Source organism: Phoenix dactylifera, chromosome 12 (genome assembly GCF_009389715.1).
Source record: "Phoenix dactylifera cultivar Barhee BC4 chromosome 12, palm_55x_up_171113_PBpolish2nd_filt_p, whole genome shotgun sequence".
Taxonomy (NCBI): Eukaryota; Viridiplantae; Streptophyta; class Magnoliopsida; order Arecales; family Arecaceae; genus Phoenix; species Phoenix dactylifera.
Genome location: NC_052403.1, coordinates 13140912 through 13160335, shown reverse-complemented (window position 1 = coordinate 13160335; position 19424 = coordinate 13140912). Strand labels below are relative to the sequence as shown.

At 36.1% G+C, this 19424-nt stretch overlaps 1 protein-coding gene across 1 annotated transcript; it reads left to right on the top strand.

The window, feature by feature from the left end:
* Window positions 1-2481: 2481 nt before the first annotated feature.
* On the top strand, window positions 2482-18931 carry LOC103719695 (protein tas-like). Its single transcript, XM_008809055.3, has 13 exons — window positions 2482-2624; window positions 2701-2800; window positions 2935-3043; window positions 5514-5602; window positions 9511-9567; window positions 9699-9807; window positions 9891-9992; window positions 10070-10134; window positions 13111-13214; window positions 13314-13378; window positions 14598-14652; window positions 15385-15512; window positions 18591-18931. The coding sequence occupies exons 1-13, from the start codon at window positions 2528-2530 to the stop codon at window positions 18681-18683; spliced, it is 1173 nt and encodes a 390-aa protein (XP_008807277.1). The 5' UTR covers window positions 2482-2527; the 3' UTR covers window positions 18684-18931.
* The last annotated feature ends 493 nt before the right edge of the window (window positions 18932-19424 follow it).

The window sequence follows — 19424 nt, the reverse complement described above, 5'->3', positions numbered from 1 at the left end:
TTGTATTATAGAAATCTATCAGCATTAACATTGAAGCCTTGATTATGGCAGGATATTTTCTGTCCTTATGCCTGTGCCAATGCAGCCTGAATATCGCCCATTGCGTAAAATTCACCAGATGCCAATGTTGCCCTTGTCAGGTTTTATGGGTGCAAAAAGTTTCTTCTGCATCATCGTCATGCTTTTACTTATGGAAACTAGTATTTTTCCATATACTTCTCATGTGGATAACCCAAAAAGGATTTTTTAAATATGAGCAATAGCTATTATATATTTAAACTTAAAAAGTAACCCAACTAATATATAATAGTCTATATGAAGTTTATATGGATGATATATGACATTAAACATGGATTTGAGGACTTTCCAATTTGAGGTAGAACTGAGGAGATCTAATCCTACAATAGTCTCACAATCATGACCATCCGTATATTGTATGACTACTGATGATTATTTGACTTTTCAACTATTTATACGATAAATTATTTTTATCATATTGATATTTTTTATTAGTATTTAGGCAAACTAATCTAAAAATTATACTATAAGTATGGGTAGTTCTAGTATCAAAAAAATGCTACTATTATTCACTTTTCATTATGATGACTCAAACACACAATTATACAATCATTGATTTATTCTAGAAAAAATTATAGTTAAAAGATGGAGTGGTTTAATAGCAATGATTACTTTTTCTGTAAGGATGCTACTAATTGTTAAGCAACCTTGATAAAAACGTAATCAAGAGATGCTACTAACTTCTCGGATACCTGTTTTGCGCTTTGTTTTAGATTTTATGGTTAGTGACTAATGCTTCTGTATTCTAATTCAGCAATAATTTTCTATATATGGGATATCATGTTGCACCATTAGTTAACCTTAATCTTTTTTTCTCTATTTTATATACTATTTGATTGGAAGCTGTAAAATGAACTTGGCTAAAATTTAGGATTTGGCAGGTTCTATAATTCCCTAGGTCATTAAAGTGAAGTGCTTGTAATTTACTTTATTAATTTACTATCTCTCATTTTTGATTTCTTATCTTGTGTCATATGTTAGAAACTTGTCGACATGATTTTTTTGCAGAATAATTTCAGCCAATTTTTACACAATAGAAATTTATCACTTTTGCTTTCAGACTTGAGTCCTCTCACTCACATTTCAAAGCCTAGACCTATTTTACCAACCTATATGACCATTGAAAATTCCAACATAGGTATCAACCATTCCATATAAAGAAATCATATTTGATGTCAAAATAAGCTCATTATCTAGGTTAATGTTTGTCTATAAATAAACTTGACATTCATCTTAACTCATCATTGAGTGCACAAGAAATTCTTGTTCAAGCTTAATAATATTGGGCATATTAAAAGAGTTTTTGTCACAATGTTAGCTTACTATAATAAACCAAAGAAATTTCTATCACATTTTGTTAATATCTAGCTTTAAAATACAATTCCTAGTAAGGCCATTGAAACCTTAAAATCCTAATAAGAAAAATACATTACCCCTTTTCATCTCTCTCCCTATTCTTCCTCAATGATTGACCATCTCATTGACCACCACTGGCATATCATGCCGGCCATGACCATTGGTATAGCTTGCAATCATGACCATTGCCCAAAACCCTTGTAAGAGATAGCAATAAGGTTTTACACCTTGCTAACTTGTCTTTTATCTTCTTGGATATTGATATGCAACTATCTATATTCTAGATCAAGCTTCTATTGCCTATTGAGGAGAAAATGAAATAGATTGCTAGATCTTGTATCTCCTATATTGCCAAGAGAACGATAATGGAGAAAGAATAAATCTTTCTGTCTTTTTTTCCTCTTCGTCCTCTTTTTTACTTTTTTTTTTTCTCTTTTCTTATAATAGATTTGCTCTCCCTCTTGCATTTGATAGGATCTAATTATGACACTTGGTATTGCATATTTTTTTATTAAAAATTATTTTATTCAACCAACGTAAATGTTAATTAATATTTCTTGCTCTATAATGATCGTTATAACATTACTACAAGCTGTAACCATGTAGTATTACAAAAGAATAAATTAATTTCATGTTACCAAAGAACAATGATACGTTGATCTTGCACGAATTATGAGGGACTTCAAAAAGAGCATCGAACAAGCACTTTTATAGAGATTTTATATGGAGTTCGTTTGAAAAATTATTGGATGAACTAGGTCCATTGCTGAGTTGCTAGACCAATCCAATCGGAAAGCAACACCGTCGAACATGAAATATCCTACATGATATGCATAATATTGTCGTGCATTTCACAACCATTCACTTCCGTGGACTTCCTTTAGTAAATCATATGATGTAATACATAGGATAAAATTTTTGAGGGTGGAGGAAAAGAAGGCGTGTTGCTTTCCGATTGGACTGGTCCACCAACTCAGCGGTGGACCTGTCAAATTAAAAATGACCCCCGACGAGTTCACTCGCCCGCAACCCCACCCCCCACCCATCGCTATAGCCAGAGCCGGAACTCGAGAGTCGAGACCCGACCAAATCTATGTCCGATTTTTGCTGCACAAGAAGAAGAGGAGAGAGAATGTCCATCCCTCTCTTCCACCTCGCTCCCGATCTCAGCGTCTCCAGGCTATGCTTCGGTCTCTCTCTCTCTCTCTCTCTCTCTCTAAATCCTCTGTGATTTTGGCTTCTAACAAATATTCTTCGTTTATTTAGGAACCATGACGTTTGGGGAGCAGAACTCACTACCGCAGTCCTTTCGACTTCTTGATCAGGCCTTCGAAGCCGGCGTGAACTTCGTCGACAGCGCTGAGATGTTGATCTCTCTCTCTCACACACTCTCTCACCCACATTTCCTGTTCTTGGTTTATTGTTTTAATTCTTATTAACTTGGATGCTTTCGATCTTTTCTCTGTGTAAAAAAAAATCCTTTTTTTTTTTATGGAAAAGGTATCCGGTGCCTCAGCGAAGAGCTACTCAGGGGTGGAGTGAGAAGTACCTTGGTCGTTGGATGAGAGAGCGGAAGATACCGCGCGACCGTGTCGTTGTGGCTACTAAGGTCCTTTCTTGTTTGCCTTTATCTTACTGTGTTTTCCCTTTTGTTTTATGAGCGGATAGATGGAGATGATTTATGTGGATGCTTATACTAGTTGCTGTTGGCTTTTCAAAATTATTTGCTTGGCGATTATTAAGAAAAGGAAACAAAGATGCAAATATGCAATTGATGTACAAGAGAAAATGAATGCTGTTATAGGCCCAATTTGGAAACTTGTTTGGAGAGATAGACCGACACACACGGAGAGAGATTCCTATTTTTAGACCCGTTCTTCTGCAAGTGACATAGATTTTTTTTTTTTTTTGCATCGGAACTGGTGTACTCTGTAGTTATTACTTGAATCGACGCTGTACTGTTTGTCGTTAGGTGTGAATGAGGGGAAAAAGGAAATATTTGATGAAATGGACAAATATGACCTTGCGATTCCCCTTATTCTAGGGCCATTGGTTGCAAATTTTCTATACAAGGATTGGTTTTAAGAGGGAAAAGTTCAAGTTTCTGCTCTTTCTGGAGGTATACCTAAAATGGTCAGCTTACCAGTATGCCTTCTACTATAATGGATTTGAGAGAACCAAATTCTGGTACATGGTATTGTGTATTTCTTTAAATTATCAGTAAAGAAATAGAGATAGGTCCAGATTGGTAGTTATCCATCAACATTTATGTGCTAGCCATGCTATATTAGATGTCAATTGTTTATGATTTGGCGGATAGGTTCTTAGCTGATCCTCATCCGATAACAGACATGATTCTGCATACTTTTTGGTAGCTAATCTTATCTATGTATGCCATCAACATTTTGAGCAGGCTATGTGACTTATTTTCGACCTTTTATTTTCCACAGAAGATAGTAGTCTTGACACCAATAACCACTGCTCTCTCAGTTGGTAATAACTATTGGGACACAATTTTTTAGCATTTGGATAACTCTAAAAGTTGTGCCAGTTACAAACTGGTCTGCAAGCTATGCAGCTTGTTGCGTGTTTCATTTTTCTGACACATGTGATGCGTCATAGCATACAAGAATTTGGGCATACTGATGTATATGTCTGGGTGATTGATGGATGGCAGATGACTGTAATCTGTTATAGTTGGTTTCAGCATATAATAGATAAATTTTTTTTTGATACGCACAGAATATTTTCTAAAAAAAGCTGTAGATAGAAATATACTGTAAGAAAAGTTATACAACAATATAGAGAAATAATAATTCTCCAAGTTTGTGAACTAAATCCTATCTTTTGACACCGAAGAGATTTTTATTTGTGCCTTCTCATTGGATGTTTGTTCATAAAGAAGAGGTGCCTGTTTTTTTTAGCTCTCCTTTTTGTATTTATGTTGCTTTGCGTCTTTGCTGCTATCTGCATTATAACGTGTATTTGGAGACTTTGTCTTTTTTGTTTCTTGCTTATGTTTAAGATAATTAATAGGTTGTGCAGAAAAGAAGATGTCGAGGCAGGTAAGTTGTAATGCTAAAAATTCTAGATTTAAAAATGAGTGTGTAAGAGAAACCTTAGAGTAACCTAAAATGGACAAATTGGTGATCACCATTTCACATGCTAGAAATTCTAGATTTAAAAATGAGTGTGTAAGAGAAACCTTAGAGTAACCTAAAATGGACAAATTGGTGATCACCATTTGAAGTGGCTTGGCCATGAGCAGCATAGGACATAGACAACCTCATTAGGGAAAATTCATAAAGCTTGCCCAAATAGATAAGGCTTGTTTTTGTGTTTATGTTTTATGGATTAATTTCCCTCCTGAACTTCTTGCATAGTGTAATCTTTAAGCATTAGTGCTTTATCATGCCTTCAGTAAGTAGAAACATTTTTTACATGCTACGTTCATATTTCTTTTAGGATCACCTGACAAGTAGTTCTAAGTCCAAGAATATTGCCTCCATCTGGGATTATGTTGTGTGTTTGTGGATATCATTGACTTGTCCTATTTAAAAATCACAGGTATCTAGGATTATGTATTTTGTATAATTTCGATCGGAGTTTGTTACTTTGAGATCATCATGTATGCCTTATTCAAAGGCATTGACTGTTAACATGATGTGGCCATCTCTTTTCCCCAAACAATTGTTGTATCGAGTCATCATGAACATGGACCCATCCATCTTAATAGAAAATGAAGGAATAGTATACAGGAATGCAGGAATATGAAACGGATTAGACAAGATGAAAGAGAAGTAGAGTTTGCTCTGATGATGTACCACTCCAGATACAAAGAATATATTTCTTGACTATTCATATAAATGTCCCCCAAAAAGTCTTGTGGTTTGGTTTAATTATGGCTTGTTTTCCATTTCAGTCCATTATTCACGATGCTACCTAAGAAAATTATACATTTAAAATGCAAGATGTATACAATATATGCTATTACTTTCTAAATATCCCTGTAGTTTTCTTACATATTTTTTATGCCAGATGCAACATTTATTGAAGTAACTATATTGCTCTGCCCACAGGTTACTGGACCATCTGGCCAGATGACTTGGATTAGAGGGGGGCCTAAATCTTTGGATGCTAATAATATTTTAGAGGCCATTAATAACAGGTTCGAGATTTATCATTAGGTCCAACTCTGTTTATTAGAAGTGTATATTGGAATCATTAAATGATTTCTGACATTTTTATATTTGAGCACCTTCTGTAGTCACAAGAAGTATATCTATGATTGGACACCTGCTTTTATTTATCTACAAATGCCAAATCATATGGTTGGGAGCGGAAGAGTAGGTTACAATTTTACAGTGATTTGATTCGTTGGATTGGTGCGTGAATGTATGCATACGTGCATGTATGTTTTTGAGAATTGGTCACTAGATTGCTGGAAAGGTGTAGTTTAACTTGCTACTACCAATACTTGGATTTATATCAATACTAATTTTTTTTTTTTTTTTTACCTTTTGTTTTTAAATTGAGAGCATCAAAAGAAATCTTCTCCCACCCTTGAAGAGATCCTTTCACTGACCTTTTTGACCAGTAGAGGAATTGAAATAACTATCATCTTGCAAGCTGACATTCCTATAAGGGATCTCAGTGGGCAAGCCTGGTCTAGCTACCCAAGGCTAGGTTCGATACTCGTTGGCCATGGAACTCAAAACCAGCCCAAGCCATACCTGATGCTATTTTAAATGACCGAGCCCATAACTAACCAATTCATGTTTTTGTGGGTGTATGGATGCATGCATGCACTTTGTAAAGCTTATACGTATGTGCACCTCATTATTTTTTTAGGTTGGTTATGGCCCTAGACAAGCCAAGGTTGGGACATACTGACCTATATTGTCTAGAATAATCTTGAGCCTGGCAGATTGGACCTAGCCAGACGACCTGAATGAGGTCCAACCTGTTGTGCCTTAACCTTCGTTGGCTTATAGCCTGCTCGACTTGAAGGATTCCTCAGTACTATGATTCAACAAATAGTTCCAACCATATTACAGAGTCTAAAGTGGATGTTTGACAACAATATTTGACATATGATTATTGTCTTGGAGAGGTGATAGTTAAACAGGATGCCATTCAATTGGGCAAATTGATTTAGCTGTGTTTGACATGCCCGAACCTCTTAAATTAACACTTAATGATTTTATGGCCAAGTTTTTGTCTTCCTTTTGGCAAGTTGGTTAAACTAGAAAACAGTTTGTTAATTACTATGTTAACCTTCAAGCTACACTCGTATACATATCATAGATACCTTAACTTGCAAGCCTTATCCCCTCTGTATGGGTTTATCAAGATGAACAAGGTGCAGTCTAAATTTGGGGAACAGTTTTAGGACCATTTCTCTACCTGAAGTTGGCCCTCTGTGAATTGGTTGCCAGTTTCTTATCAAAGTATCAAATGATGCACGAACCACCTATCCAAATTTGAAATACCAATCAGTGCAAGGAGAAATCTAATTGAGAGGTTATGTAGTTTAGGGTTATTCAACCATAGAGCAACTATTGAAGATTCTCTTGGATAAGGAAAGAATCTAGACAAAGAGAGAAGATTCTCTTGGATAAATAAAGATTTGTGATTATCTTCGCAGCACATATTGTAAGATGAACCTAATAAAGATACCATCCCAAAACACAATGCTAAGGATACACAGAAATACACATTAGCATCACTTTGTTTAGGATTTCAGGATCTTACTATTTTTGGCATCTGTATTCATGTTGCCGTGTGAGCTCTATAACTGCATCAGTTGTCAAGTATATGATAAGTCTGAGGGACTCTTAAAGGTGATACAGGGAGACAAGAGTCGATGCTCTTTAGTGGAGGTTTTCCTTTTGGTGATGGCATTAATTATTAATCATATGTGAAAACATTTCTACTCTGTTGCTCAGCCATTTTGATTGTTGAATCACCATTAAAATTATAGAAGAGATAGGTTGTCCTAGGCTATTAGTGGTACTTATATCACCTTCCTATACCTTTACCGTCAGCTAGACTTGATAATTTGCATATGCTGGCTTTTGAAATGTAAGTTAAGGGTCGAATAAATTGAACCTCCCCTTTTATGCTGTATTGGATGTTGAAGTTGTGCATTCTGTTTGTTTACATTGACCTCATAGCTATGGAAATATACTAGGTGCTAGTTAAGGTCATCAGCACAACATGTAAATTAACACCAATGCTTAACTTATTATTTGGAACAAGATAATTTAGTTTCACCTGCGAATCCTTGGGCCTTTTCATAAAGGGCTATGAGTGGCCTCCTATTCCCGTTAAACTTTTCTTGGCTACATGATTGTAAAGTCTCCTGTAAAAATCAGCATGATGACTTATCTGTAAAGTCTGCATAAACATTGTTGGGTTTGTATTTTTTTTGTGGCCATGTTCCATGCCCACTTTTGGTAATAATATTTCTACAATCCTAATTGATGAAATGTTTTTCTAGGATCCTTCCTTAAGCATCAATAAATCAAGGTTTTTTCATTTAATAATTGACTGACGCTGTAGTCTTATGTGCCTTCAGTCATTCTTTCCAATATGAGTGGCTAGCATTGACATTTCTGGACCAGGGCTGGTAGTATAGTTATATATTCCAGGGCATACATCTAGTAAGAAAATTTTGTTTATTACATGTTCGAAGTATATATTTTTGCTGAAGATTTTACACATGATATAATTGGAATCTTACATTTTTTATTTGTATGTCAGTTTTTGCCTTTCTGATGATATATCCTATGAAATAGAGATTCACTGGCAACAAAGCAGAAGCATCATTGTCAAAACTTTATCACAATGTTATTTGGAGTTCCTTGCCTGTCTGCCTTCATTTTTGTATTATGAAGCTTCGATACTAAAATTGAAATAAACATCTCTCAATCATCAATTTCGACTCAAGACTAAATTCTGTTTATTCAGTTCAACCTTTTTTTTGTTTCCTTTCCTCTCTAGAGTCAGGTGGTCATTTCAGTTTCTATTCCAAACCAGCACTAAATGTCTAAACCTTTAGTCTTTAACATTTACTGGGCAACCTCACCCATCAAATCTTCAAGTAGTTTGCTAATACTAGCCATTTAACAAACCTTGTCCCAAATACATGTTATTGGCTATTATACATCAACGTAAAACTGCTCCTTTTTTTCTGAATTTTGATTGATTCAAATTTAATACTGTTTTGTGCTGGATCTCTGCTTGACATATATCCTCCGAATTAACGCTAAATCCTTGATTAAGGAAACTACGGGCAAGAGGGGCTTAGCTTGAAATTTGGAAAGCTGGTAGGTGGCAAGGAGATGTCTTTTATTGATGGCAAACTTTTAGCTCAGCTGACAGAAAAAGCAACCCTTCCAAAGTTCCCTATTTCAGTGATGAGTCTAGGCAAGGAGGGAAGAACTCAATTTGGTTTTTGGGAATGTATCTATCTTTCAAGCACGAAGACATGGTGACCTGGGTGTCATGGGTTTAAAATATGAAAATAGCCTCTCCGCACAAGGGATTAAAGCTGCATACATCTGACCCTCCCCAGACACCGCAGCGACAGAGCCTTGATGCTCTTTTAGTCATCTCTAAAGCACGGTTATGAACCATAGTGAAAAATTGAAGCACAAAGCCCCAAAATAACAAGATTTTGGTTTAAAAAATTAACAAAAAAAACTGAAGTAGTTCACTGCGAACAAACATGAAATGAAAAAATGTAGTGCGGGTCTACTGCAACTGGATGCTATAATAGAAAAAGTCCAAGTCTTTGCTATGGAATTGTATAAGTAATTGCTACATCAGAATGAAATCAATTAGTTTCTTGCTTGTTGTTTGATTGTTTAGATATTGATAAATCTTTCATGGCACAGGTTTCAGTAGTATATTTCTACTATTCCCAACATAACTGTTGTGTACAGAAATTGTTTGTATATGGATATAAAAGTGTATCTGAAGAAAGATCTACTGTCAGATGCTGAGAGATTAATTTCTGTACAAGATTTAACCCAAAAGTTATTGTTCTTCTTTTCTTTTGACTTGATGCAGTTTGTTGAGACTGAGCACAGATTACATTGACCTGTATCAGATACATTGGCCTGACCGGTATGCATGAATAAGTTCTTTTCCTATTTGGCAAATCTGCAGAGTAATTGCTGATTCAGATGAATATAATTTATCCAATAGGGAACTTCTTTCTGTTATCTTGTTTCTGAGGCTTTCCACTGTATTTCCAGTTATGTTCCAATGTTTGGAGAAACTGAATATGATCCAAGTCGACAGTATGCATCTGTGGGTATAGAGGAGCAGCTTGGTGCTCTTGGAAAAGCTGTTGATGCTGGTAAGGTGTGCAAGCATGGTTGGACATTGGTTGCCAGATTATTTTAAGAATACATCTAGTTTTATTTGACAAGAAATCACGCTTGTAGATCAGATATATTGGTCTTAGTAATGAAACACCATATGGGGTGATGAAATTCCTTCAACTTGCTGGGAAAATTCAGCTCAACAGTAAGTTAGTTTCCCTGCAGGTATGAGCCCATTCTTGTTGTAGCTATGGACTACTTCCTGTTATTTTTGGGATAATAATTGCCAACCTTTTGGCCAGAACTCTTACAACTTACTTTGCCGAAATTTTGATGCTGCGTTAGCTGAATGCTGCCACCATGAGAGGTAATCTGTTATTCGGTTCACTTAGGTACTGTATAGCTATCTATCGCTGAAATCCAGATTATGTTTTCTTTGAAATTTATAAGCTTGTGTAGTCTTTGCCTTTACATTTTAACATAATGCAAGAGATAGATTTCTTGCATTTTGATTTGGGTAATGATTTTAGCTTATTTCGTTTTGATGATCATGAGATGATTTGAGTTTGATCTTATGCCTTCTAGGCTTATAATGGACTTGGACCGTAGAGAATGATATTCATCACATTAAGTTGTTTTATGTGTAGCGAATCTAATTGTCCAAATGGTTTTTATAAGCATCTTTTTTGGGGTCCATTATCTTTGCCAAGTTAAAGATCATAAATGAAATATTACATTTCCATAGTGAGGAGGAAGCCACGTTGCATAATTAGATATTCCATTTTAATCACCTACTTTTCTTTTGTTGAAGTGGATGTCTCATACAAATCGGATACAAATACACCCAAAAAAGTTAAAAAATAACAAGTCCCGAAGTGCACCAGGTAATCCCCTCTCCCCTAGCCATAGAGTCTTCCCAAAATGGTTAGCCATATACGAGACTACCCAATCTACTGCCCCGTTGACCTCATGATACACGTGCTTTGCTTGCGGTGCCATCCCACCACTGATCATAGCCTGGATATCCCTGAGCAGCGGGTGGTGCTCGTCCACCTCATCCACACCCTGCTGAATCCAATCAATAACTGTAGCCGAATCTCGCTCGAGCATGATAGCACAGGCTCACAGTTCGCGGCACGCATAGCACACGCCAGTCCAAGCTGCTCGCAGTTCTGCTCCGGAAACTGAGATGTTGAAGATCTGGCAGCCCTCAGCTGCAATCACCCTAGAGTCCAGACCTTTGATGATGAAGCCGGCTGCTCTCCTGCTCCCGCTATCCAGTACACATCCGTCGAAATTTATCTTAAGGAAACTCGGAGGTGAGGGATCCCAGATGAATAACACCGTGCGAGACGTTCCACGAGCAGAAGGGGAGCCCCAAGTATCTCGAGTTGTCAAGGGTATGTTCGTTAGATGTGCCTGAAGGATGTCAGCTGCCTGGCATCGGGCTCTCTCCGCAACGAACCTCGGGGGGGGGGGGGGGGGCAGCTCTCTCCAAATGTCCAAGCATTCTTGGATAATCACCTACTTTTGAAATCATTATTTAGCACTAGCAGTCGCATGTGCAATGCATGTGGTCAGCCCGTGGAAAAGTAGTGACAATTATAAAAATATGATCAAAGCGGAGGCTGCTCGGGGTTGGAGTTATGGAGAGCTTAACAGAAATGTGGCTTGATTTTTTTTCATCATTATGACTTTAGAGGCCATTAAAAGCAATATTTAAACATGTAGAGGTGATGGAAGAGAAAAGAATGTAATGTGATATTTTTATCTCTTAATAGGTCATCTGATCTCCACACGAGTAAGGAGCAAGTTTGGAGGTAATCTAGGTGGCCTGACTGATCTGAACCACTTCTTTGTTAAGGACTTGGTCCAAAACATGATCCAGTTACTCAGTAACTTATGTCACCTTAGGTCCAATATTTGTATTGAATCTATATTTTTTGTCTGGATGCAACATTCAATTTGCAACAATGCAACCAAAATTTTGGTTGTTCATCTAGGGTTCGTCATTCGTGCCAATAATTTCCCTATCATATAGCATGAATTGTTATTTACCGTATTTCACCTTTTGTAGTTTTATGCATGCTTGGAGAGAGATGCAATCAAATTTATTCTCAACCTTATGTGTATATTGGGGCCAAAGTGTTACACAACTCATCTTGTGAAATATCTAGAACCTCCCAAATCATATGGAATCCTCAACTGACTGTTGCCGCGTCATCGAGCCCAGCGGCTCACTCTCCTTCGATCATCTCTTTGGGCCAAGGAGTTCTGCTATACTATGTAAAAGTAAAGATGTAACTGGATATTTTTGCTTTATGAAAATTTCTTCAAACACATGCCTTGTGTCATTCACTAAACCATGATACCAACAGGTAGACCAATGAAGCTGATTACCTGTTATCCTTTCACGCTATGGGATCATGACTTTGAGGGATTGTCATCCAACATCTCCATCCAAAATGCTCTTTATATTCTTATCAATCATTTATCACTGTATTCAGTCAGGGAACTTTTTTTTGGGGTGGGGTGGGGGTTGGAGGGGGGGGGGGGGGGGGGGGGGGAGGGGTGGTGAGTTGAGAAAATTTGTGGATGTTGCAACTTTACGTGTCTGGTGAGATTTCAATGCCCAAAGAGCAGGAGTTGGCTATGTAAGAGATCAGATTCTGATCATAGTGGTTGTGATTGGCTGATATTAGCCTTCTTGGTTAGGATTCCAAGAAGACTCCTCGTGAGACACTATGGCTGTAAAAGTAAAAAAATTGCATGATAGAAATCTTTTAACATGTACAGTAATAGGTTATTTTGTTTCCTTATTTAATTAATAAATGAATATGTCACCATTTAGTTTAATAAACATGAAGATCTTTGTGATATGAAAAAAATTAATCAGAAGAAATATGAAAAATATATTTTAACATATTAAGATTTTGAGTAATGTAAAGATGTGGAATAAACACAGCACTATGCTAAATTTCAAAACATATGAGAAGCAACGTTAAGAGAGTCAAGCAGGTGACATGTAACATGGTATCAAAATATTGTTGTTTAGCTGTACTTAATAATATTAATCTACAAATCCAAAAACCTAGGTGGCAAAGCTTGTTTCCTTAGAAATAAGATACGGCTCTAATAATCATCATCTTCTTCTTCAAATTGAGCATGGGAATCGATGAATATATCACACAACTCTCACTTTCTTTTACACCTGCATTTCTTTCATGTCATATACTTATCTAGGCTTATGTACTGGCATTACATGTTGTCTAATGATATTGAATGTTACCTAATTATGCATACAAACTTGGCCAAACATCTCATTTGAATAAAAACTTTTCAGAATTAGCTTGTTGGCTTACAGCCCAATGGCAATGGGCATACTTTCTGGGAAGTATTTCTCTCCTAGTGGGGGTCCATCAGATGCACGAATGAATCTATTCCGAGGTTGAAGCCATGATCTGTAAATTTTTAATAGCTGATATTGGAAATTTTCTGGTTCATTAATTTTCACTCTGGTTGATTTTTCTTCTTTTTTCCTTGTAGGAAGATATTCTGAAGGTGAATCTAGATATAACCTTTCCAATCCCATATTAAAATCAGCTGTTCAGGTAATCATGTTATGTGCATCGATTGAGTTCTGAATTTTTCAAGATCGCTAAAAGATAACTTGTTAAAGAAAGTATGAAGAATGGAAACCAACTTACTTCTTTATTGGTGGATTTAAAAAATGTTGATTTTCTCTTCTGTCTTTCTAATGGATCTGTTTCATAGTTAATGTAGTTGATCCTTGCTTCTTTAGCTCCTTTATTGCCCGAACAACTTTATCTGCTATGAAGTCTCCTCATCAGCACACAAGATTAAATATCTCTTAGTTTATTACATATTAGTATATATCACGCTATCCGCAGACAATGTTAAGACTGTGGTGATGATATTAATTTGATGGGTCACAGGGGACAAAAATCACCGGAAGAAAGAGTTAACGCCAGAAACCTTGCAGACTTATGGTCTAGAAGATTTGAACTATACTAGTAACGTACTGAGCTGATTATTCAAGTTATAATCTTAGTTATCAACATAAGCAATACTGAAATGGATTCACTATTAAAAGTTCTTTCTAATACATTATTATAATTCTTCAATTTCCATGCGTATAGGCTTGATATCAGTGTCGAGTTCTGATGTTAGTTAAAAGTATTCAAAATCTTTAAGATTCCACTATACCCTTTTCTTTATGGTTCACATGTCTGTTGAATCATAAAGTTTCCTTTTATGTACATTCGTACAACCTGGATTCACATCCCTACTATGTCCAATAGACTGCCTTTAAAGCAGACTAGCTCCTGACTTAATGCTGGTATAGTTTATCTGAAAACAATTGCTGTATCATTGTACATGCTGGTCACTTTGAATATCAGGTATTTGTTAAGTCATGTATGCAACAAAGGTTTCTATTGGTCTTAACAGGATAGCTGGGCTTGACCCTAATCAGTTAACCTCTTTAGTGAATTGAAGCTTATCCCAATGGAATTTAAGCTTATCCCAATGGTCACACCTTTTTGCTTTGCAACCAGAGGTCTTGGGTTCGAGCCTTCAATGATACATTCAAAGTATTCAGACTTGGGTTATCATAGTGCGGGCGGATCTCCCTCCCTCACACTAAGTAAAGTTAACCTATTTGGTTTTTTTTTATGCTTAATTAGGTTTCACTTGTAACAAAAGTAGCATATTGGTAAACCTGCCTATCTTCAAACTGTCTTTTCGTAATATCTTCAGCATATGCTTTCACAATTCTTGTTTTCATGAATTGCCCATGTAAATTTGCAGGAATATGTGGATATTGGCGTGAAGTATGGTCTTTCTCCTGCATCTCTTGCAATTGGTATGACCAGTGACTATTGCTTGCTGGATGATAGATTGATGGTCAATGGTTAAATGCAATATCTCTATATTTTATGTTCCTTCTTCTTGTTTGTTGACATGGCTTTCCTTAAGAGTTTTGAAACAATCTTATCCCTTATTCACATGACAACTTTGGAGACTAATATTGCAAAAATTCGTGATAACCTAGCTTTTTGATCATAAGCAGTTGGAAAAGACAGTTGCATCAAAGGAGAATAATTATCCTATGCACCTATAGAAAAGGCTCAATAGTTGAACTGTAGAAATTGAGCTTCAAAATTTATATTTGATCGAATGCAAGACAAGAAAATCCTGCTCAAGACAATTAAATTTGTAGCGTAACTAGGCCACCATCTCATCCATGACCCGTGTATTCTGATGTAAGGATCCCCTCTCCTTCCCCCATTTCTACTACTAGTTTTCATATCATATGAATAATCCAGCTTTGTTGGAATGAATAGAGCATCTCAACTTGGAATTTTATCAGGAACCCAACATATGATTAGACTGCAGAATGCACAAGAAAAATGCAAAGTGGTCAAAGAATCTTAATTTCAGCCTGTAAGAAGGGTCATATGAGAGTACATAATTCAATTTGTGCCCTAGTTGTGTCTGTTAGCAGTCAAATGCTGTATGAACTGTGTTCGCAGATAGCCAGCATTAATTTAAATTTTATTCTCACTTGGGTTCCCATTTGTGTCCTCTTTGGCAGCATTTGTCTTGAAGCACCCTCTTGTTGCAAGTGCTGTTTTTGGGGCGACTAAAGAATGGCAGCTAAGGGAAGTTCTTCAAGCTTCTAAGATCCGTCTCCCAATGGAAATAATTGCTGAGATCAACAAGGTTCATGCAAGATATCCCAATCCTTGCCCTTAATCAGATTGCAGTTTTTTTCCTCCTTTCCTTTTCCTTCCCATCTCTAGGAGTTTCATAATTATTCTTCAGCACTGCAGATTTTGATTGTGAGAAAGCCTAGTTCAGATTTATACACCATTCTTTTTCCTTTCATTCATCTATAGCATGGTAGGTCTAGTGAATGGTATGTTGTCATTGAAATAATTCTACAGCACGTAAGAAAACTTGCTAGTGAGTTGGTCATTGACATGTAAACCACAAGTAGAGAGAGAATTGAAATGGACTGTCTTTTTTTTTTTCCTTTTTAATGATTTAAGAGATGGCAACCATCACAATTCTTTTTGTGCTCTATGATTTTGTTTTACTTTTTTTGTACTGAGATGAATTTTAGTTTTTGCCTTGAAAACTAGATGTCTTTGATCATCATCTAATAGATAAAAACAGAAGGGCTTAAACTAACCTCAGCAGTATGATGACTAAATTCCATCTCAAGAGAAATGTTTTGAATCAATGTTAAAGAATATAGAGAAATATGAGATTGTGTTACATGTTATATTATTGATTAAGATAGGTCTTGTTTAAGACTGTTGTTCTATTCTTTGTATGCAATCTCTTTTATATGCTTTTGCGACAGCAATGCCTTGGATGCTATAACCTCTGCATATTCTTCATCTGTTTATATTGAATTAAACATATCATATGTCAATTCATCTCCATACTGTTGGAATGGCAGGGGCCTCTGCTCATGTAGTTTTTTCCTCCTCGGTTCTTTTTTTTTGGGAGGGGATTCTCTAATAGCATCTGTTTTTGTAGAGATTTCTTGATTTCGAAATGTCTGAAAGCCTCGAGTCTAAGTATAAATCTAACTCCCACTTGTAGACATGCTAAGCTGATGAGTCTTATCATATCAATTAAATTTTCTAGTCATCCAAAGAGCATCTGAACATGACTTTTAGCCACCGTATTCTGAAAAAACATAACTTTTAGCCAATATTACAAGCGACAAGTAAACTTGACGGAGAAGTGTTCTGATCTAAATGATTTATTGGGTTAAAAATTGTAACCATGGACTCGATCCGACCTGACCCGATTTTCTATTGGGTTGGGTCTGGGTCCAAAATTTAGACCTGAATAAAAAATCGGGTCGGGTCTGGGTCACTCATGAATATGACCCAACTTAATCTGATCCAACCAATTTGCACTCTTATTTGGAACCATGTAGCTACTATAGGTGGGCCCCACTGGGCCTTTTGACCAACCTACAAACTGGGCTCAATCACGTTACTTGAATTTGTGTGCAATTTTGCCTTGGTAGCACTATAAAGCTTGTCCCTCATGTGAACTGCATAGTTGACATGCTTCCAAATCCCTTTGAACTAACACAACCTCCGCTTATAAGGTTGTTCCCAGTCATGTGATTACATTTAAGCGATGGTTTTAGACCTACCACTTCCAAGATTAACCTAGAAATAACCACCAAAAAAAAGCATGGTAAAATTAGCTTATGAGCAAAATTTAGTATTCTGATTCAATGAAATATGAAAAAAAATGGTTTAGAAAGGTGTCATATATTACATTTTCTGTATCTTCCTTGGTCTGGTCCATCAATGATCATTTCAATGGTTGAGGAGTAAGGTACATAGTTCTTTCATCATCAGGGAAAGAATGAAAAATCTAGCAAAAAAAAAAAAAAAAGAGAGAGAGAATGAAAAAAGAACAATAATGGGGTTTTTATGGATCTTGGGCCTGCTTGAAAGGAAAAGTTCTGAAGACTTTAGGTGGTATGGAGTTGACAAGTCAACCGACTCAGGACTTCACCTCAAAAGATTAGCAGAAAGTGCTATTTGAATTTTTTGGACTAAATGCATGCCTGCAAATCCATGCTAATCCTCACATACTCGTTTCACGAAAGTTCTAATATTCTCACAAGGCTAAAGTTCTAAATTCAATCATAGGCACTATAATTGATCTACTTGTATCTCCTAATCTATGTAGGTCATGGGTCAGGTATAACAATCAAAAATCTTTCTAACACTGTCAATGTGGGAGGATCTTATATCAAGCAATGCAACAAAGGAATAAAACATTGGTACTTTTTAGCTCTTGCAGCCCTGCCATAGCTTAGGAAACCTGTTCTATGTTCAAATTACAGAAGTTGATGATTCACATGCATCCTAAACCCAATTTCTTTCTTTATTATTTATTTATTTATTTATTTTGTATTTTGGTAAGCAAAATCAATTATCAAAGGAATCACAATTATGCACATCTTGGTATCTCAGCTGTGGGGTTTTTGAATATTTGTGGGAGCTTCCTATACCTTATTCCTTTTAACCTTTGGCCCATGAGAGGCTATACAAAATCAATCTCTCTCTCTCTCTCTCTCTCTCTCTCTCTCTCTCTCTATATATATATATATATATATATATATATATATATAAGAAGAAAAAAAGAGAAGCAACACTACTGTCCTTTAGCCTTTCTATCAACAAGGATAATGAGAGAAGATAAATACAATGACGATGAAGATGGCAACACCAACTGTTGAACAGGTTGTAGAATTTCTATCTTGGTGCTTGCTTGTTAGATCTCTCCTTTGTCATCGAAAGTTCAAAATACACTCAATTATCAACTCATAAAATAGTGTCATACTTGGTTGTTCTGATGCCATTGTTATAGAGGTGGCGAAAATGACAAATAAGAAACCTCTCCGCAGCTTCTTCTACATGCATTTGTATCGAGAAAAAAAAAAAAGGTAAAAAAACCTTCTACATGCATTCAAAAGGCCACTACAGGTACATGTATCTTTTCTATTGTAAGGTTTAGATATATTGTCATGTCAATACGATAACAAGGTCCATGCATGTAGACTTCTATATCTTTTTTATCGCATTGTCAATTTTTAGTTATCCTAAAAATTGCTAATAATTACATAAAACAAGCTTTATAAATAATTTCAAATTTTAATAACAAGATAAATTGAAAAAATAATTTGGAAGGAATGCGTGCCTGGAACAAGGTATGTGAAGATGCTGACCTAAGAACGGATTTCACCTCCTTGTGCAGGTTCATATCGAGATTATCCTCAAGGTACAAAGAACTCGATTCAGTCCCAAGCCACATATTATGAGCATAATTGTGTGGAGACTGACCAGATAAACTCCTTAAGTTGCCCAGGTAAAAAGTAAGAAAAGCTTTGGAAAATTGAAAGAGAAGAAGAAATTGAGTGGAAATTGAAAAGGGGTCTCTCTCTCTCTCTCTCTCATTAATATAATAAGGCCTGGTCTATTTCAGAATTGTATTGTTTAAGACCCAGGACTTGGAACCTTTTTATTGGCTCGGTCCAGGTAAAAGAGACCTATAAAGATCTCAATGGGTCTCTCAATAAAAGTTATAATGCCCTAATAGCACTGGTGTCTCATAATGGCTCATATTGTGTATGCATTAAGATCCCTAGTGCTTATGTTACGGTGTGTAGGTCAATCGTGAGTCAGTCCGATTCAAAATTCAAAATTCAAAATTCAAAATTCAAAATTCAAAATTCAAATTAAATCAATTTAAATCCAATGGTTTTGAAATTTGTAAAATGAAAAATCAAATATGAGTTTAATCTTGCTCTATAATGCTTACGTTATATATATGAAATCAATTTTCAAATTTAATCTGGTTGGAGCATATGGCAAAACATGCTCGCTATGTGCGCATATGCATCATGCACCTACACTCTAGGCATGCATGTATGTGCATGGAATACGGCCAAGCTGAGCCAAGCCGAGTCGAGCAAAAGCGCGCATGTGGTCCGCTACCATCACCCATAAAGTCCAACTGGGCTTGGAATTATTGGATGTCGGTAAATGCAAATGTACATAAAATTTAAAATCCAATAAGGAGCTACTAAGG

Coding starts and splice junctions, on each gene's coding strand:
- LOC103719695 (XM_008809055.3), top strand. CDS start 2,528: ATGTCCGATTTTTGCTGCACAAGAAGAAGAGGAGAGAGAATGTCCATC. Junction 2,625..2,700: donor CGTCTCCAGGCTATGCTTCG/GTCTCTCTCTCT, acceptor TCGTTTATTTAG/GAACCATGACGTTTGGGGAG. Junction 3,044..5,513: donor GTGTCGTTGTGGCTACTAAG/GTCCTTTCTTGT, acceptor CTCTGCCCACAG/GTTACTGGACCATCTGGCCA.